We start from the raw sequence: 20278 nt of genomic DNA, 5'->3' as shown, positions 1-20278 counted from the left end.
CCTTTTTCTGTTCAAGTACGGAGTACATTGGAGTACTACTGTACATAGTCCCCAGGAGGATATTATTATTGAGCCCGGAAAGGAAACACGAGTGTTGAGTAGCGCAGGTCAGAGAGGGGCTGGTGGAAAGATGAAAATAAAACGAACTGCGATTTGTCGGAAGAAGAAAGCGAGTCATGGCTAATCGGCTTGTCTGCGCCAAAATCCTAGCATTAGATTCTCTTGTTGTATTAGCATGACTCCGTAAGATGAAGAGGGGAAGTGTGATCGACCAGTCTCCATTTGACTTTTGCTGCAAGTCATCTCCCTTTCTGTCAGCACTGGATCTCATCTCGTATTTGTATCTCTGTATTTTGTACCCTTCTTTTTTTCTTTTCAGTTATAGTAGTTGATTCTTCACAACTTTTTTTTTACTATAATTACTACCAGTACTGCTTCTACTTCTATTTCCCCCATTCATACATCTTTATATTATACTCGGCCGAGCTCAGTGGATCCGGACTCTTCCGGGATTTGAGGTCGAGAGACTCGTGTGGAGTCCCGGGCAGCACTGGGTCCATGGGAGTCCGTGCAGCCGAGATACGCGTCTGTTTCACTCCAGACAGACTCCACGGGGCATGATCTGTATACATAGTACATACTGACATAGACCTTGTACTATGCAGTATGATCTGACGTTTGGCTTACTTCGGTTTGGTTCGGTTCGAGGCAGCCTAAAAGCAGAGGCACTGAATTTCCTTGGAATGCAAGCGTTGACCCCGTTGTCTCTGCCGTTTACTCCGTTCCTGTGCGCAGGATGGTGGGTTGCCACTAGAGTCAAATCGAATGCAACGGCCTGTGCAAGTGACAAAGTACTAGATTGCGTGGACCCCGAGAAATAATGCAGCCAGTATGGAGTAGTCGGGACGGATGACAATACTTGGCAGCTTTGGGCTGTGCAATGATCTCTCTGCAATTTACTTTGCGGCCGATCCTCGAGCGCGTGCGGAGATAACGATGGCCCTTTTTGGCCGGCTGCAGATGGTGCGCTCGAGCTTTGATAGACGCCAGTGCGCTTACTGGGAAGCCAGTTCAATATAGTAGGAGTACATAGAGTGGAAGAGGGAATAAAGAAGAGTAGACAGTATAACGTTAAGTAGGATATAGTAACTATACTATGTATACTCTATTCTATACGCAATACTTAGCATTTATGTATGCATATATGTTAACTATCCTACACTTGTAGAATGATGTACGTAGTAAATACTATTCTGCTGTACAGATAACTCCAGTCACCGGGATATGCACTATCGTGGACTAATGCTTTGTAGTAACTAGTCCTCGCTGACAACCTTCGCGCCACCCAGTTGGGTCGCCTAACCCTGTTTTAGTCGGCATCGACCGCATGTGGTTTGTTCGAGTATCTTTGCCTTCTCGCATTGCTGTAATCATCCTTCAATCATTATCCATTATCCATTCGTAGTATGTAGTGCGCAGTGCGCAGTAACTATACTGTACATCTCTGGATAAAGCATTCATATTACACATCATTACATAACCAGGTACACACTCTTCGCCATGACTAGTTAGTTATCACATACATCTTACTGTATGTATGTATGTCGTTGTATGCCTGTAATCACTAGTATCATCCCGTACAATGCCCCCACTCAAGCTTCAACACTGGCCAAGTCAGAGACTGTGGCGATCGCCGCTAGGATTTCCCGCCCCATTCGCCTGACTTTCGCGCCCCGGTTACCATGCAGGAAGTGGATTCGTTCGAGGACGTGCTTCCGGGTGTGCTGTTCTGCTGCTGGACGCACGTTAAAATTAAAGAATCCATCTTGTGCCACAAGGCGTGCGAATCAGGGCGATCATCTTGACATTCCTATGTACTTACTACTGTACTTGTAGTTTAGTACTATGCAATTATGTAGGGTACTTTTTTTTTTCTTCTTTTCTTTTAGCAATACTGTACTGATAATGGTGGCCTGTCGGAGGAGATCCAGTATATACACGGAGACTGTTGGTCCAAATTACGCTAGTATATGGGGAAGCGGCTTCAATCTTCCACTAATCGGTGTTTCATGCTGGGCAAATGGTTCGGTGATAGCGCGCGCGTCGATGTGCATACATAGTACTATTCCAGAGATTCTTCTTCTAGATCACTCCATGCGGGTTTCAATTAGGTGTTCATAAGTTATCTCTAATGGTATAGATAGAGTAGTGATGTGATATCTACTGGTTTTGTATGTACATACTATTGTACTCCGTACCTGCTGTGTACATGTCGATCAAGTCCGTGTTAAGAATAGAAAAGGTTCGGCTGGGCACCAATGATGGAGACTGACTATCTCCATCCGAGATGCAACCGAAAAAGCAGAGGTGCAGTGCCGTGCAGCGATGAGGGAATCTCGCGTGCATGATCGGACATGTTCTTGGCTAGCCTTCTATCTTTGATATTAGTACCATGTACAGTACATCGTGTCCTTTATTATAGTGCAATCACAATATACTGTAATAATAATAATAATAATAGGTTATTATTATTATTATTATTGTGATATTTTCTTGTTCCTCCTTCCCCGACCATTCAGCAGCTATCATTCTTCTGCCGCTGATGCATCCCACCAGTAAGACTAAAGCGACCTAGTCGATCACATTGTGTACCTGCGACAAACCATTATGGACCTGAACAAGCATACATACTAATACTGTACATATTATGTACATATGTACATACCAAGTTCCCTGTGATTTGTACATACTACATATCTAGGATATACAGGGGAACAGCTGCCTTCGTCATCTGCTCATCTGCTCGAGGCTACTTGGAATGCTCGGAGTCAAAGCATAAAACTGCAAGCTCAACACGAACCACTGTAATACTACTAGTATCCAATACATCATTACATAGTTAGTATTTTGATTTCTTTACCACGCCCCACCGCATGTCACTGCTGCATGGACCGCCAATCCCTCCTCCTCCACCCTTTTTCTGTTTCCCATCTAGATCCAGGGTCTCTGACGCACGAGGCAAAAACTACACCTGCAGCACTCTCAAAACGACAACGGCTACTGGGGCGCTTGTTCTAGTCCGGATTATCCTTAGTTTTCATTTATTTATTTTTTCCATTTTTTAATATTTTTTTTTTTGGAATCTTTGTCTTTTTTATCTAATGATTTTTTTTTTAGTTTTATTTTTTTTTATTATTTACTTTTTGGTTTCTTTTCATCGCGTGGATTAGTATCAGAATGGCCCATAAGGCATGTGCTTCCCCTACAAATTAACTCGACCTCGTCTCCCATCGATCTCGTTATTTTTTTTTTACTCTTTACTTCCTTTTCCTCTTCGTCTTTTTTTTTCTCCCTCTTTCCCCTTCCTCCTCCCCCCTCTCCCTCTCTCTCTCCCTCTCTCCTTCTCTTGGGCTGGTTGAGGAAGCTGGTGTCTTCCCTGACATTCGTTTGTCCTTTATTGTAGTGCTTCCAACTCGCGCTACCAGCCCATTTCTCTCTCCCTTTCTACCTTTACGAAGGTTGATTCGGGCAATTGCTATAGGTAGGTGGAGATTTTTCCTCTAAAGGTTTCTTTTTAACAACATTGATTTTAATTGTGATTTGCTTTTTCTTGTGGCAAATCGGAGATTTCACAAAGACAATGCTAATTGATGGCGGGAAATAGTTGAATGATATCCATTCGACAACCCTAGAAAATATCCCTCCTCCCCCCTAAAAGAAACCCGGAACATTAATTTGTTGGACCGCCATGGCTTTTCCTTTTCTACGAGCCTTTGTTGCTTTATTGTGAGTTACATTTATTATTGAAGGGATCCCTTATTTTTTTTTAACCTGCTTGTGGCCATCCTCGGGCTTTTGTCTTCTCGCCACCTGCATGACCTGCAGCTAATCCAATTAGTATCTATCGCTACGCTCGACTAGTGGTAAACTTGATCTCATTTTGGTCATTCAAGCCGATTCCGCCACCGGAGAATCCGAAACTCACCTCTCAAGATGTCACGGTGATTATTCCCACGCTCGAAGGCTGTGGAGAAGAATTAGTCGAGACAATCCGGTCAATCTTGGATAATCAACCTTATGAAATTCTCCTGGTGACCATCGAAGCCAACCGTAAAAAGGCCGAGCGTATGCTCAGCGCCATGCCCGCTTCTAAATCTCGCATTCGTCTATTTACCGTCACTCACCCGAATAAACGACGTCAAATGACTCGCGCAATTCCCGAAGTCCGAACTGCGATTACACTCCTTGCTGATGACGATGTAAGCTGGCCATCGACTGTCCTTCCGTGGATTCTTGCACCCTTTGAAAAGGATGATCGATACGGAGGAGTGGTAACATGTCAACGACTTCGTCGGGCCGTGGAGCCTAGTCTCTCGCAGCGAGTGTGGGGATATCTAGGGGCTTTGTACCTGGAGCGTCGCAACTTTGATTGTGGCGCGACGACTAATATCGATGGAGGGTTACCGTGCATGTCGGGCCGTACGGTGGCCTATCGGACTAAAATTCTTCAGAATGAGGGCTTTACCTATGGCTTTACTAATGAGGAGTGGTGGTGGGGGAAATACCAACTCAATGCCGATGATGATAACTTTATTACTCGCTGGATGGTCTCGCATGGCTGGGAAACTTATATGCAGTACCACCCCGAGGCGGAGGTGCTCACCACCTTGGAAGATAATCCCCGATTCTTGAAGCAATGCGCGCGTTGGTCTCGAAGTAACTGGCGGAGTAATCTGACCAGTATGTTTCACGAGAAGCACATCTGGTAGTAAGTGAAACCTTTCATTCTCTTTGCTTTCACTCTGTCTTTTGATTATTGCCTGTCTTTGCCTGCCTTTGCCTTCCATGAGTGGGTCATCCTATTCTAGTAAAGATCAGACTAGACATTGGGGGCTGGTTTTGCTGGTTGCTGGTTGCTGGTTGCTGGTTGGCTATACCCAGTCATGTCATTCCCTTTTGTTTACACTTGTCATTTCATACATGACAACTTTGTTCAGCCGCAGATTCTAACCTGATCTATAGTCGTCAGCCCTGGAGCGCCTATGCAGTGCACTTGACGACATTGTCGCCGCCAGCTCTGTTGGGCGACCTTCTTCTCGTGTGGTTGTGCCACAAAGCGACCATCACTTGGGGGGATGCTTCTCACGCTCGTGCAATGATGGCTCTCGGCCTGTGGATGTTCACTAGCAAGTGGATCAAGTTACTGGGTCACTACATCCGGTATCCCGTTGATGTTCTCCTCTTGCCCGTCTCCATCATTTTTGGTTATTTCCACGGCGCAATCAAGATGTATGCTGTGATGACCCTTAATGTGGTAAGTTATTTTATTTTATTTTACTCTTTTTACTCTTCTCCCCTCAGTCCACTCGAATTTGTGGTTGTGGCTCGGTGGCTCCAATGTACTGCCTAAGCGTGAGCCCCTCTTCGCTCGTATTGGCCCGAGGAAAATCTTCCTATGACATGCTCGCCTCACAAACGCTTTGATCACATCTCCTCCTTCGTGCAGATGCACCTTCTTTCCCGTGTCTAGTTGAATCCTGTTATCGATTCTGATTTCATTTTCATTATTTTCATTATTTCCGTTATTTTTGTTTTTCATTTTTTGGGAGAGTTTGTATTCTGAAACTCCCCGATTCGCCTGATCCTTTTCTCCATTGCATCCTTGATTGCATACCAGCTTTTCATGGAATACCAGCTGACCATGACCATCACCACAACAGACAACATGGGGTAGCCGTGACGGTGCCGATGACTATGACGCCGAACGTATGAAGAAGCGAACCGATGCAGATCGCAGGAAGCAGCCCTATTACCCCAGCTACTTCTTCAAATAAATCACCTCATTTACCCTTTTTTTTTCCACCATGATTCTCCTCGGAGATCATATCCCCTCCACCTCCTCTCTTCTGCATCATTCCCCACCATCACTTCTCGCCTTACAGGAGAGAAGGGAAAAAAAGTTAGCGAACCGGGGGATTGCTATTTACCTTTTGGCATGTGCTCAAAGAACAATCACACAGGCCCTTCCGCGATAAAGCGGGATATCCCTCTTCTCCACGTCTTCATGCAGCATCACGGTTTGATATCACCATGATGTTGAACCGTTGGTGAACTGTAATTGACTCTACTTGGATGGGGACAATTTCTCCGTCTTTTTCTTATTTCTACTCTTTTGGTTATTTTGGGTTTTTACGATGAAATGCCGTGACGAATTTGTGTGGACCTTGTCAAATTAGAACTTGGTTCATCACTCTCCCCCTTTTTTTTGGCTTTCGATTCTAGATGCGTCTAGCGAATGTCTCTTTGCTGCAAAGTGACATGACCCTGTCAAACCGAACCCGGGATCTTGCAATGTCCAGTCAAGTCAACTTTGCAGTTTCGTCCTAGACTAAACCCTGGTCCAGGATCGAAGGTCATTTTATCAGGACTATATGATGATGACTAGGGTTTATGGCTAACTCTTGTTCTTCATACACCCCAGTTCTTGTGAGATTCGACAGACTCTGAAATGTGGTACGAAATATGGGGGAAGAGTGCCATGACTATTTGTGTCATTCGTATTCCTTCTTCTCTTTCGTTTCTGCGTTTGATTCTTTTCTTTTCTCTCTTTTCTTTTCATCTTCTGCTGATTTGATTCTCGAAAGAGAAAATGAAAAAAACTCAAAAGCCAAAAAGCATCAAAAACAAATGCAGCTTTCATCGGCTTTTTGTTTTTCTTCCTTTTTTTCTTCTCTTTTTCTTCTTGTGTAAATTACAAAAGCATGGGCGGATGTCATTGCTTTGAACTTCTCTTGCGTGTTGCATTTCTTTCCTTTTGCTATGCTATTCTGCTGGCTTGATGCTTGATTCCCCTGGCTTTTTGTTTCTGGCGATAGCATTTTGAAATGTTTCATCGTTTTGAATTTGTCCTTCTCTTTTGATCTCTTTTATCTTTTCTCTCTTTTTTTATTGTCCAATCTTCCTCTGATTGATTCTGATTCTAGATGCAAAATTGGGGGGGGTGGTTCTATGATTTGTCTCCAACTGCTTTTGGTAGTGTTGATAATTTCTAATTTGGATATGATACTGTTTAATCTGCTAGATTTGTAACGGAATAGCTGAATAGCTGTCTAAGTTCAGCTTGTGTCATCGTACATATATACTTCGATCATAGCGTTCAGCTCTGATGCAATACTGCGTATCCACGGTTAGCGAGGGCAACACAATTTCAGCATACGAACGGAGTATACATATGTAGATAGGCACACAATCCATACAGATATAATTGATTAAAAATTCTGAGGCTCTATAGGCTTGACTGATATTGTATTATATCTCCATAATCCTCTTAAATTATACTATAGTATACTGTCTGTACATAGTATATTAATGAACCACTTGTTATTATGTAGAATAGTACAAATTCGGCGCCGATCGGGCCGAACTTCAAACTTGCTCGCAATTCCTCCGCAACTCCCTTCCATTTCAACTTTTTTCATCATGCCTTTTCCCCGCCCTGTACTGTCGCAGCTGAATTCTTTAGCCAGACGTAATGTCGCTCGTCAATTTCATTCTTCTCCCTTGAAAGCCGCGGTCGCCCATCCCATTACAGCTCATGGTCCTCCGCCGAAAGCTCCGGCTCCAGCAGAGTCCTTCAAGGAGTCGCAGAAAAATGATCTAACATCTACCTCCGCAGAGGGCGTTCAATCGCAAGCAAAGCCATCTGCTGCTTTGAAGAAACGGTTCTGGAAGGACGTTCATGTCCAGGGAAAATCCGGTAAGAATACAACAAATACTCCCTTTGAGTTCCATCACGGAAGGGGAAGATAGAGGACTATTTACTGATGATTCCTTGTATAGGAGAATATCAAGTCTTACTGGATAAACGACCCGTTCGAACACCGAATAAAGATATTCTCTCTATCCCACCGACAAAACCTCATCTCGCTCACGCCGTTGCTCTCGAATGGGATGTCATGACATCTGCCCAACAAGCATTGAAAAGTCATCTCATCCCTTTAACTTCGCTCTCGGCACGGGCGGCGGATATAATTCGTGAAGAAGCAGAAGGTGTCAATACAACCCGTGAACAAATCATCACGACTGCTATGCGCTATTTGGAAACCGATACTTTGCTCTGCTGGGAACCAGAGCGTGACGCTCACCCGTTAGAACGAAAGGAGAGCGGAGAAGAAAAGGTCGAGAGTCTGCGTGAGATTCAGGTCCGGGTATCGAAAGATATCATGGGATTTTTGTCGACGAAGGTTTGGCCTGGTTTGGAGATTGTTCCTATCCTGGACACGCAGAGTATTCTACCTGTTGCTCAGCCTAAGGCTACGCAGGAGAGTATTCGAACTTGGGTTTCGGAATTATCGGCTCACGATCTTGCTGGATTGGAGAGAGGGATTTTGGCATCAAAGAGTCTGCTTGTTGCCGTTCGATTGGTTGTTGAATGGAGTGAGAACTTCCGACATATTCAACGGCATGATGTGAAGAAGTTTGGACTGGAAGAGGCGGCTGAAGCTTCGAGTTTGGAAGTAAAATGGCAGACTGATATGTGGGGAGAAGTGGAGGATACTCATGATGTTGATAAAGAGGATTTGAAGCGTCAGTTGGGTAGTGTGGTGATTCTGGTGAGCGGCGAGACTCGTTAGGCGTGAGTATGTACTATGTATGATAGTGTTTGTACAGTATAGAATAGCAATATCAATATCAATGTATACCATATATACGCCAATTATATCACAGTATATACACCAATATTAACTCAATTTTAATAGATATATTTGATAATTCACGGTCATTCACTGTAATTCACTGCAAGGACTATACCAAAAGTGGCGCCAAGACGGAGCGATCAGCGTTGAAGACCAAACAATCCCTCTTCTCTTCTCCTCTACTTTTTCCTCTTCAACTTCTCTTTCATTCTTCTCCTCCTTTATCTTCATGCCCGGTCAATAATCTCTAATCTTGTTATTATGTCTGATCGGCCTGAAGGGTGAGTAATTCCACTTTTGTTTATTATCCCCCTCCAGTTTCAGTTACCAGCCTGGGGAGGCAAAGAGTCCCTGACGACTGTGGCTCAATCACCCGTCCAATCTGCAGTAATGTCTTTTGGGATGAGTTATCCTAAGGTGCTTTGTCTCAGAGGATAGAGTGATAGAGTGATATCTCGACCCTCTTGGGATTCTTGGCTTAGCAGTTTCATGCTTAGCATTGGTTTATCACATGGTTATCCTCCACTAACACCAACTCCCCCAGGCACAAGCGCTCGCGCAGCGCCCTGGCACTCTCCCTCCTACATCGTGATAAATCGAAAGGCGAAGAGAAACCCGCCGATGAAAGTGACAAAAACTCGGTCGGCTCGACATCCTCTGGAAATGGTATTTCCCTGAAACACGTTCGCAGCACCAGTCGTCACTCTTCCAGTCCCCGCAACCCTCCCTTCGATCCAACCTCCCCTCCAACCTCGGGTGCGCCCCCCCAAAATATCCCCTCCAACCAGAGTTCAACTCTAGAGGGAAAAGAAAGCTCGGTTGCTCAGACGGAGACTCCGACTGCCAGTATGTCGCTGGATCAGTCGGTGCGGACTTTCCGCCTCTTTGAGATCCTGCGAAGTGGTGATACAACGGCGATCTCTAAAGCTATTAAGGAATCTCAGGATCCTCAGGTTGCGAATACCTTATATGGGACCACAATTCTACACCTGGCTTTGCAGTGTGCGGAACCCCAGGTCGTGGAGTTTGTCTTGTCCTCCGGAGACGACCAAGGTATCAACGAGCAGGACCGTGACGGAAATACCCCCCCTTCACCTGGCAGCTCAACTGGGCCGTGTCTCTCTGGTTCGGGAATTGTTAAATAGAGCATCGGTCAATGATGCGATCGTCAATTATCGGGGTCAGACGGCTTTGGACGTGGCTCGGACTCCGGAGATCTTCCAACAGCTACAACTCGCTCGCTCACTCTTCATTGATAGCAAGACACAGGAGATTCAAGCTCTCATTGCCAACAAGGACTATGAGAATTTGGAAAAATTGCTCGAAGAACCTCGCGCAGAAGGCATACTGGATGTCAATACCTTGGACCTAGTTACCGATCGCATTACCATTCAATCGGGTGGCACTCTATTGCATGAGGGTGCTCGCAATAAAGACTCCCAGCTGATTCAGATCCTCTTGACGCATGGTGCTGACCCGTTCCGCCGTGATAAGAAGGGTAAGTTGCCGCAGGATGTCACGAAGGATGATAAGACTCGCGCTCTGTTGAAGAAGTCCCCGGCCGCTGTTATTGCGCAACGTGGTATTCAAGAGAGAGCGATCCTCGGTAACAACAATGCTCAAGGGCTATCTGCTCGAGCTCCAACCGGCGCTGAGGCTCCTCTCGCTGGTAAAGATGCGAGAGAGATGAGAGGATATCTCAAGAAATGGACCAATTATACCAGCGGCTATAAACTGCGGTGGTTCGTTTTGGAGGACGGCGTTCTGAGTTACTATAAACATCAGGGTAACATTCTTCCACTATCTTGTTTTCATCTCAATTTATGTCTTGGCCGCGGTTACTGACCTTTCATAGATGATGCTGGCTCTGCGTGCCGTGGAGCGATTAATATGAAGATTGCCCGACTCAATATGGATGCCCAGGATAAGACTCGATTTGAAATACATGGCAAATCATCTGTCAAGTATCATTTGAAAGCAAACCATGTAGTTGAGGCTAAACGTTGGTTCTGGTCTTTGAACAACGCGATCCAGTGGGCCAAGGATGAAGCGAAGGAAGAAGAGCGGCAACGAAACCAAAATGCGGAAGCCCTTCGCCAGGCAAAGATGGATCAGTGTGAAGGTCGTTCGGTTGGTACACCCTCTGAGTCTGGCTTGAGCCATCGACCCAGCACTAAGGGCCTTGCTCCTCCGTCATCTCTTGGGGTTCCTGGTAGTAGCATGACTCGACTGAGCACTCATGCCTCGCGCACTACTCTCGAGACTACTCCTGAAGACGAGGCAAGCTCTGCATATGGTTCTTTAGACCAGAGTACGGCCCCAAATGAAGTCAACAGGGTGATTAGCCATGTTACGACGGCACCTGATGCGGATGGCGATGGCGATGACGAGGAGTTCTACGATTACGACTCTAGCCACGAAGCTCCTGCGGAAGATAAAGACGCACTTAATATCACCGCGCAGTCCGCGAAGCTGCAACTAGATCTTCTTTCAAATGTGACTGCTTCTCTGCAGAGTGAACGAGCTAAGAACCCAGGCACATCGATCGGTGATGCATCTGTCGAACAAGCTCTCGGTGCTTATGAAGGCGCTGTCAGCAGCTTGAAGGGTTTGGTTCAGAATCTTCTCAAGATCTCGCGGGATCGCGACTCCTATTGGCAATACCGCTTGAACCGAGAAGAGCATCTGCGTCAAATGTGGGAGGAAAGTATGGCGCGTGTTGCTCAAGAGCACGAAGAGCTTCAGTCTAAGATGGGCGAGTCGGAAGAGAAACGGAAACGTACTAAGCGTGCGCTTAAAGAGGCACTGGAGAATTCTACGAGTGCCAGTCGCACGCTCAGCTCGCCACCTTCTCGTGAACCCACTGCTGGCCAAGATCAATCCGAAGAGAGTCCAGTCGTTATTCAAGATGCCGAAAAGACCGCGGAGAAAAAGGACCCTGCTCAGCCAGCTGGTCGTCCGGCTCTTAGTCGTAAGCAATCTGCGCTGTCGAAGATTAGCAGTCTTTACGACTCGGAGTCTGATGGGGATGAGTTCTTCGATGCTATTGATGCTGGGGAAATTGAGGTCGAAGATATGACTCAGGCAGACCTAGAGGAGTCAGAGAAACCTGATGGTCAAGATGAGAGTACACAGGCTCGTAGCGATAAGGCGTCCATCATTAAACCCTCTTTCAAGGGATATGAGGAGCCGATACGACAGAGACTCAAGATGGATAGTGACAATCGGCCTAAGATCGGTCTGTGGGTAAGTACCATTTCCGAACTCATCCCAACATACTCCGTGGCATGATGCTCATCCTCCTTATAGGGTATTTTGAAGTCCATGATTGGCAAGGACATGACGAAGATGACTCTGCCGGTGTCTTTTAACGAGCCAACTTCTTTACTTCAGCGTGTTGCGGAAGACCTGGAGTACACAGATCTACTTGATATCGCCGCTGATCGAACAGATTCAATGGAACGTCTGGTTTATGTTGCTTCATATGCAGCAAGTGAATATGCCTCGACTATTGGACGTGTCGCAAAGCCTTTCAATCCTCTGCTTGGTGAAACCTTTGAGTACGTGCGTCCTGACAAGGGTTATCGATTCTTCGTGGAGCAAGTTAGCCATCACCCACCAATTGGTGCTGCGTGGGCTGAGTCCCCCCAAATGGGACTATTGGGGCGAGTCCTCTCTCAAGTCAAAGTTCTATGGTAAATCTTTCGACATTAACCTGCTGGGCACATGGTTCCTGAAGCTACGACCCGTTACTGGCGGTGAGGAACTGTACACTTGGAAGAAGGTCACTTCTTCCGTTATCGGTATTATCACTGGTAATCCGACTGTTGACAACTACGGTTTAATGGAGATCAAGAACTGGACGACTGGCGAGGTCTGCTATCTTGATTTCAAACCCCGAGGATGGAAAGCATCATCGGCATACCAAGTTGCCGGTAAAGTTGTTGACCAGACTGGATCTCCTAAGTGGAGTATTGGTGGTCGCTGGAACGACAAGATCTACGCTCGACACACGCCGGGTTTCGAAGCGCCCGTCTCTGGCCAAGACCCAGAGTCATCTAAGACATTTTTGGTGTGGCAAGCTCATGCTCGTCCTACAGGCGTGCCATTTAACCTAACCCCCTTCGTTATCACTCTCAATGCTCTTCCAGAGTCTCTGAAAGAACACCTCCCTCCGACTGATACCCGACTTCGTCCGGATCAGCGTGCCATGGAGGATGGTGAGTATGATCTCGCTGCGGACGAGAAACATCGCGTTGAGGAGAAGCAGCGTGCGAAGAGGAGAGAGCGTGAAACCAAGGGAGAGACTTACTCGCCGCAGTGGTTTGTTCGTGATAGATGTCCTATCACCGGTGAAGAGTTCTGGGCTCATAATGGTAAATATTGGTCCAGCAGAGATGCTCATGACTGGAGTCGCTCTGAGGATATATTCTAGTTTCGTTGAGTGTCTGTATTACCCCCTATTTTTGGACCTCGAGTGGGCTCGCTTGGTTCTAGACTTTCGCGATGTACAAGACTTTTGGCAGTGCTCATGCATACACGATGGATCATGCCTGTTGTTGATATCACCTGTTGTTGTTAGTTTTACATAGTTCTGACTCAGTCAGTAATTCCAGCTTGTCAGCGAATCAATACATGCACTTCGCTCTTTGTTGTATCTGCCATTTACTTCTATAGCTTTCTGCCTATTGGTAAATTTATTTACCGAATTATCTATTGATCTATTTATCTTTGATCGCTATTGTTATTTTTTTTTGCTGCAAGTAGAAGTGGAACATACGATAGTCACGTGCGCGGCCTGGAGGAAAATCGGCGCAATCAACCATCTCATTTATTCCCATCACCACCAATTCGCAATGGCAGCAGGATATACCTGTGCCCAGTGCCTTCAGGTACTCCGTCAGGGTACCCGGGTGTCTCAACCCCCAGCACGTCTACAAAACCTCGCACACATCCGCCGAAGATGTGCAATCTCTCCATCCTGGGCTGCCACTCGCAGCTTTGGCTCTGGCTCCGGCTCTGAGCGAAACAACCGTTCTCTCAACGGCACCGTTCCAGAACAAAGCAAGAGAAATGTACCTGGGAATTCCTCGACTTCCGTCTTCACGCAGAAGGCTTCCGCATCGACATCTACAGGCCCTTCCGTCGATACACGCGCCCTGTTGAAACCAAACAATCTTTTCCACTCCTTCTCGAATTCCCCCTCGCCAGCAATTCGTCAACGAGCTGCTTTTATCAAGCAAAATGCCTTCTGCCCACACCCAGATCATCAACAAACCCGAGCCCCTGTCTCCCCTCATGATCCGGAAACGCGAAAGACAACAGACGGAGCTAGTGAACCACCTGCTCATTCGCATTTCGAGTGTCCGGACTGTGGTGTGCCGATTTATTGTTCTGAGGGTCACTGGATGGATGATTTTGAAGCTCATTTGGAGATATGTGAGACTTTGCGTCAGATTAATGAGGATGATCATGATCTTCAGTCTGGTCGGTTCTTCCCGGAATTTAATTATCCTGGTGTTCAGGATGATAATTTCGTGGTTAACATGACTAATTGGGATACTTTGATGTATACTCGGGAATTTGATGCTATTAACGATGATCGGTCCATGCGTCAGGTCACTCGTATGCTCACTTATCCGCAAACTATTGCTAGCGTTCTGCACGAGCTTAGTCCGTACAGTGTCCGTGGAAAGAATCGGTTGACTCCGGAAGGCTTGAAGAGTGTAGCTGGTAATTTACTAAACGCATGAACCCGGACAATATTGCATATGGCTAACTGAAATTCCCAGCCCTGCGGTACTCGCTTCACCCTCCCCGAACCGGCGAAGATATCGATCTAAAGGGTCTCCGTCTGAAAGCCCCTCCAGTCCGAATCTTCATCCTAGGTGCCCGCGCCGAATCTTCACTCCCACGCGAGGTCTGGCTACAGCTTCAATACATGTTCCCCCGCTCTCTAATTCATCTAGTCTTCATTGGACCTGAGAGCATGTCCAACCGTGACGCGGAATTCCCCCTCCCAGAACGGACACCGGAGAACCCATTCGGTGGTATCGTGGAGGATCGTCTCGGTGGTCAAATGAAGATTACCACATACGTCGACTATTTCCATACCATGTACAAGGCGCAATATTTCCAGCCCTTCGACCCTTACCTTGATTGCTTCATGCTATTCCATCCTGGTCTCGGACACCCGGCTAGCTCGCATGAGTGGGAGGAAACCTTGCCCCAACTCTTAGAAACGAAGGTTCCTATTCTTTGCACTGGTTATACGCAATGGGATATGGAGCGGGATATTAAGTGGGTGAATGAGAAATGTGCGGGTGAATTCGATCTTTTGCTTGAACCGGGTGAGAATATTTTCCGTAGTTTGAGGTGGGATTTGAATGATATGGATCCTCATGATATTTCTTGTGGAAATTGGGGATTGTGGGGATTCCGTGGAAAGAGGTATGTTCCTACTCAGTATACTTTACAGTATTCCCTGTGAGAAAGAGATTGGTGGTTAACTAATTCTGTTATAGATATGAGGCTGCAATGAGTGACAAGGAGTAGGTTGCTCGGCTCGGCTCTGTCCTGCCCTGCTCTACCTTACTCTGCTAGAGCAGTGTGACTGGGGATTTTTCTGTATTATATTGTTTTCATTGGAGTATTTCTGGACGTTTCCCGACTTTGTACTCCGTAGATAGATTCCTCTCTGTATCAGCTAAATGATTTATCAAAATCCAGTCTCCACATTAGTATTAGCATCGTGCATATACGTACTCGGTGAGATCAGCAGTGGAGAATGATACATCCAGTAGTTTAATGTATCTTATTAACAGCCTCCTTTACAACTGTAAATCCTACAATAAATAGCACAGGGAAAACAAATTCATCCAAGCAGACGGCGAACCGCCAAAAAAGGCCAGTCAATTAAACTAAACCATTATGAAAAAAAAGAAAGAAAATCCTCGGATGTATCAAAGGGGGGAAATAAAGAAGTAAAGTATAAAGTGAAAAAAAAACAGGGTATTGGCATCAAAGTTTCGGAACACATGAAAAATCCCAGTCATGAAATGTCGAAGAAATATTTATATCGCGAGGTCAAGAAAAGAAATATGTTGAAATAAAAAAGTGACCACTCGAGATGAAGAATTGAATAGAATCAGATCAATGAAATGGGGGGGTTTGTGCCGAATGGCTTGATCTTCAAGATCATTTCACTTCGTTCCACTGGACGTAGTGATGCGAATGTGGATGCGAATGCGACGCGACGAGACGCGAAGGAAATCGCAATGCGAGCGCAGGATAGTCTTAAACGACGAGCATACCCGCGACAGCGACAATGGCCATAACGCCGGGGATCTGGCGGGAGGAAGCGCCGCTGGCTGGGACGGAAGATGTAGCGGCGGGTGCGGCGCCGGTAGTCTCGGGGGACTGGACCAAGGGGGTTGAGGCGATGGGGGTGCGAGAGAAAGAAGCACTTGAGGAGAGGGGAGTGCTAGTACTACGCAACGGGGTGGAGGTCGGAGTCGCGGTTGAGGTTGGAGTTGGGGTTGGAGTCGAAGTTGGTGGAGTCCAGCCCGATGGGACGAGAGTTAGGGTTTGAGTCACTGCTGCGGGGGAAGAGACTGCTTCAGCGGCGAAAGCTGGAGTCAGGGCTGCGGCGAGCAGGATGATGGACTTGGTGAAGTGCATTGTGTTGGTTGGTAAAGTGGATTGTTGTTGTTGTTGTGGGTTTGAGGATTGAGGGTAAAATAAATTAGATTGGAAGTGAACTTTAGTAAAGAGTGTATTGAGTTGGAATGAATGACAGCCCGTGTCTGGGTGAAACGAATGGCACTGCTTCGAAAAGACAGGAGAGAGTGTGATGAAGAAGAGAAAAGAGAAGAGGAAATTAAAGGGAAGTGGGAAATGAAGTGATAGGGGCAGCAGGCCTAATTGGGTTAGTCTAAGACGTAACCGCGCGACGGGCGGAATGCGAAGAACTTGTGGATTAATTAATTACGGAGTATTTAATTAACAATTAATTTATTACTTCAATTAATTGAATGGTGAATTATTATAATATGAGCAATTGAGTACATTATATTCGTAGCTATACATTTATATCACTGCAGATATTCATGGGGTATCAAGATCAGCCAGTCGTCGTATAATCAAGCCATCTTGGCAATGCGCCAAGAGCAATCATGAAGCCATAAACAAGAAAATCAAGACTACGGGTAGTGTGCAATATGAAGAGCCTTGATGGTCTAAATCATAGAGACGGCGGCAGCCACCACGGCAAAAGTCGCCCAGTATCCACTGGCATGCATAAGGGTCATGACTGCAGGTGAGGCGGAAGACTCAGTCCCGTCATCTGCAGTAGTGCCATTAGGAAGAGTACCGTTGATATAGATCTTCTCGGTACCATTCACATTGACGACACGCGTGTTTGAGGTGTTCTTAGGCTGGGTACCGTTGAAGAGATCCTCGTAGTAGGTACTGTTGTTGTTGTCGTCGCATCCACACTCTTGGTGTTCTTCGCACAGACAAACCACGGGAAGGGTGTCGTTATGATTACTGGTATTATTGTGGTAGTGGTAAGGATGCGAGTATGGATACGCATATGCGCCGTATAGCCAGATACCAGGGAAGAAAGCTAACGCTGCAACTGGGAGCAGGAATGGAGTGATCCGTGCAGAAGGCGAGGCACGGCCAGCGGTATAAGGGGAGAGCGCACCGCCAGAATAGTATCTGTGGAGCCATTGTTAGCTTCATTTTCATTTTCTTAATGCGTTTTGAGTGAGTGGATGAGAGGGTCTTCGTCGAGACAAGTCCGCGCGATCAGGAATAGGAGTACCCGGCGTGTGTGGGGGATAATCCACTACGGGAACCAGAAGAAGATGAAGTGTAGCCCGGGTAATAGCCAGAAGAACCGGAGGAAGACTGTTGATTTGGAGGTTGATTTGGACCGTACCTTCCACCACCATATGACGGGGCGACGCCTGAGCCACCACTACTGGAACCACCTCGATTGCTGGAAGAACTGGTACTTCCACGAGAACCCGAGCTGCCCGAACTACCAGAGCTGCTTCCAGAACTGGAACTGCCAGAACGACCACCACTGCTACCACCACTACTACCGCTGCTGCCCCCACGGCCACCACCACCACCACCTCCACGTCGCTTTTCTAGATCAATGTGATCATTTTGGGAGATTTGATCGTGCAGGATGAGATCTGCACGAGGAATAGACAGTGCTGACACTCCCGTGGAGCAGAGTAGGAGTAGAGAAGTTGCCCAGGATAACTTCATGCTGATCAATCGAGTCGCTAAGCTTGAAACTGTTTGATATCAAAAAGGGAGAGGTGGAAGAAGAGAAAAAGCAAATCCTTTTAAAACGGGACGAAAGGGTCCAAAGTTTAAACACAGCCCCATCGGGGAACGGGGCACTCTGCCTTGTCCCGTTTAGTCAATTACACCGTACACCATAGAATTAGTAACTAAGTATCAGTACAATATCACATAGTATTATAGTTATAACTATATCATATCATGATGATTCAATTATTAGATTGCTTGCAATATTAATGGTTATAGTAGTAGTTATATTATTCATGATATAGATATTCGACTGCAGTATCTAGTATACATTCTATGTAGTATGCAATGTAGTGCAGCATCAGTATGACCTCATCCGCTATACGAATGAGAATACGACCTCGTATTTACAATATACTGTAGATATACAGCACAGACAATATGGATATACCTTATATAAGGGTATACATGTACCAGTACGCATCAATACTAATCACCATAATATATATACAAGTACTGTGTACCTGCAAGGCGCAGCCTCGCCCCATGAAGCTTATTAGCCACAGCCACAATCTCAGCCTCTACTGACACATTCTCCATCAGTAACTAACTATTAGTTAATTAGTTCTACGGTACATTGTTGTCTACTTATACATTACATTTAGTCTGCACCTTCTGCACTTTATTACTATCGAATAATAATTTTATTTCAGGATACTACTCCTTAATTACTACTATAATAGTACTTAAATAACTAATAACTAGTATGGTGGAGTCAATAGTTCAGATAGGTCAATGGAGACTTCCCCCCATACATAGTGCTGTACACTAATAAATACCACGTGCTTGTCTCTCTCCGCTTTACTCCGTACAATCTTCAAGTTACGCTTTCACTCCGCCATGCGTCCTCGAGGTTTATCTGCTGCCTCCTCTGTATCCTCAGTTCCTGATCAAGATCAGGTATGTCTATATCTTGCATTATCCTCCCCTTTCCCCTAACTGCCCCTTCCCACATCATACTGACCTTGCCGATCCCAGGAACTGGGGAGCATGTACGATTACCTCGCCAAAGTCATCCTATTAGGTCCCAGTGGCGCAGGAAAGTAAGTCGCACAAATCAGTCCTAATATGAATATTTCCGAAATTATCACCCTTTCTAACACCCCCCTCCGCAGATCCTGTGTTCTCCACCGATTCGTCAAGAATGAATGTACGTCCTCCCCCATATGCCTCCCCACCGCTCCCCGAGTCGAGTCCCAAGGGTTCTAATATTGATTAATGTAGGGCGCGTCCTCTCCTCCCAAACCATCGGTGTTGAATTCGCTTCGAGAATTGTCAAATTAGGCACTGGATCTAGAAAAAGACGAATCAAACTTCAACTGTGGGATACAGCTGGAACTGAACGATTTCGCTCCGTCTCCAGATCATATTATCGCGGTGCTGCGGGTGCAATTCTCGTCTACGATGTTTCATCTTACGCCTCTTTCGCTGCTCTTCCGACTTTCCTGATGGATGCACGTGCGCTTGCTTCTCCGAATTTAACGGTCATGTTAGCGGGTAATAAGGCAGATCTCGCTGATGCCTCGGAGTTTCCGGATGATGCTCGACCCCCGCCTACACCGTCAAGTATTTCCAGCAAACAATCTTCTATGCCCTTTGATGCTGGGGGATCGATACGCTCGACTAGTCAGATTGGGGCTGGGACGAGGTTAACGGCGACTTTTGCGGAGGGTAGGGAGGTGACGAGTGAGGATACGGCGAGGTGGGCGGCTCAATCGAATATTCCTGTTGCGGTGGAGGTTTCTGCTTTGACGGGAGATGGGGTTGAAGAAATTTTTCAGCGATTGGCGAGGATTATATTGACTAAGATTGAATTGGGAGAGATCGATCCGGATGATCCCCAGAGTGGGATTCAGTATGGTGATGGGGGCATGTTTGGTCATGGGACGAGTGATGTCTCGAGTATTAGGAGTCGGGCGACTTTAGATGATGGGGGTTTATCACTTCATCGGACAAGGAGAAGGGGGAGGGGTCAACAGGGTTGGAAAGGTGGAATGAGAGAGTGGGAGGATGTATTTCGTTTGGGATCGAGGAGTAATCAGGGTTGTTGCTGATTCTCCAATACTGTCTTTTTCCTTCTTTTTTTTTTTACTTTTTTTTTTCTTTTGTCTCTGCTGCTTATTTTTGGCCTGTCATTCGTTGAATCTCCTGCACGATACCCCTTTTTCTACTTTATTGATTATCATTGCGGATATACTCATCACCCGAGGGCAGGTGAACCCAGGGCAATTGAA

The 20278-nt window shown here is 46.2% G+C and overlaps 7 protein-coding genes across 7 annotated transcripts; 5 read left to right on the top strand and 2 right to left on the bottom strand.

Moving 5' to 3' along the window:
* Positions 1–3748: 3748 nt before the first annotated feature.
* N7469_005209 (glycosyltransferase family 2 protein) lies at positions 3749–5834 on the top strand (the record flags this gene model as incomplete). Its single annotated transcript, XM_056644129.1, has 4 exons — positions 3749–3786; positions 3899–4768; positions 5023–5314; positions 5721–5834. 4 exons carry the CDS (start codon positions 3749–3751, stop codon positions 5832–5834), a joined length of 1314 nt encoding a protein of 437 aa, XP_056500943.1.
* A 1645-nt stretch (positions 5835–7479) lies between these two features.
* N7469_005208 (ATP synthase complex assembly protein ATP12) lies at positions 7480–8633 on the top strand (the record flags this gene model as incomplete). Its single annotated transcript, XM_056644128.1, has 2 exons — positions 7480–7756; positions 7840–8633. The coding sequence occupies 2 exons, from the start codon at positions 7480–7482 to the stop codon at positions 8631–8633; spliced, it is 1071 nt and encodes a 356-aa protein (XP_056500942.1).
* A 324-nt stretch (positions 8634–8957) lies between these two features.
* N7469_005207 (OSBP family protein) lies at positions 8958–13131 on the top strand (the record flags this gene model as incomplete). Its single annotated transcript, XM_056644127.1, has 6 exons — positions 8958–8977; positions 9241–9749; positions 9799–10482; positions 10552–11942; positions 12006–12299; positions 12379–13131. 6 exons carry the CDS (start codon positions 8958–8960, stop codon positions 13129–13131), a joined length of 3651 nt encoding a protein of 1216 aa, XP_056500941.1.
* A 421-nt stretch (positions 13132–13552) lies between these two features.
* Positions 13553–15251, top strand: N7469_005206 (putative mRNA processing protein (Mss51); the record flags this gene model as incomplete). The annotated part of the gene is made up of 3 exons (XM_056644126.1): positions 13553–14429; positions 14489–15146; positions 15221–15251. The coding sequence occupies 3 exons, from the start codon at positions 13553–13555 to the stop codon at positions 15249–15251; spliced, it is 1566 nt and encodes a 521-aa protein (XP_056500940.1).
* A 741-nt stretch (positions 15252–15992) lies between these two features.
* On the bottom strand, positions 15993–16376 carry N7469_005205 (putative extracellular serine-rich protein; the record flags this gene model as incomplete). Its single annotated transcript, XM_056644125.1, has 1 exon — positions 15993–16376. One exon carries the CDS (start codon positions 16374–16376, stop codon positions 15993–15995), a length of 384 nt encoding a protein of 127 aa, XP_056500939.1.
* Positions 16377–16933: 557 nt separating this feature from the next.
* N7469_005204 (uncharacterized protein) lies at positions 16934–17978 on the bottom strand (the record flags this gene model as incomplete). Its single annotated transcript, XM_056644124.1, has 2 exons — positions 16934–17417; positions 17524–17978. 2 exons carry the CDS (start codon positions 17976–17978, stop codon positions 16934–16936), a joined length of 939 nt encoding a protein of 312 aa, XP_056500938.1.
* A 906-nt stretch (positions 17979–18884) lies between these two features.
* On the top strand, positions 18885–20098 carry N7469_005203 (putative Ras family GTPase (Rab4b); the record flags this gene model as incomplete). Its single annotated transcript, XM_056644123.1, has 4 exons — positions 18885–18944; positions 19023–19087; positions 19160–19194; positions 19269–20098. 4 exons carry the CDS (start codon positions 18885–18887, stop codon positions 20096–20098), a joined length of 990 nt encoding a protein of 329 aa, XP_056500937.1.
* Positions 20099–20278: the final 180 nt, after the last annotated feature.

This window comes from Penicillium citrinum (genome assembly GCF_028827155.1).
Source record: "Penicillium citrinum strain IBT 23319 chromosome Unknown utg000004l:1.0-2404223.0:1.0-2405248.0, whole genome shotgun sequence".
In the NCBI taxonomy this organism is placed as follows: Eukaryota; Fungi; Ascomycota; class Eurotiomycetes; order Eurotiales; family Aspergillaceae; genus Penicillium; species Penicillium citrinum.
The sequence above is the reverse complement of the archived record's forward strand: the minus strand, read 5'-3'. Positions and strand labels throughout refer to the sequence as shown.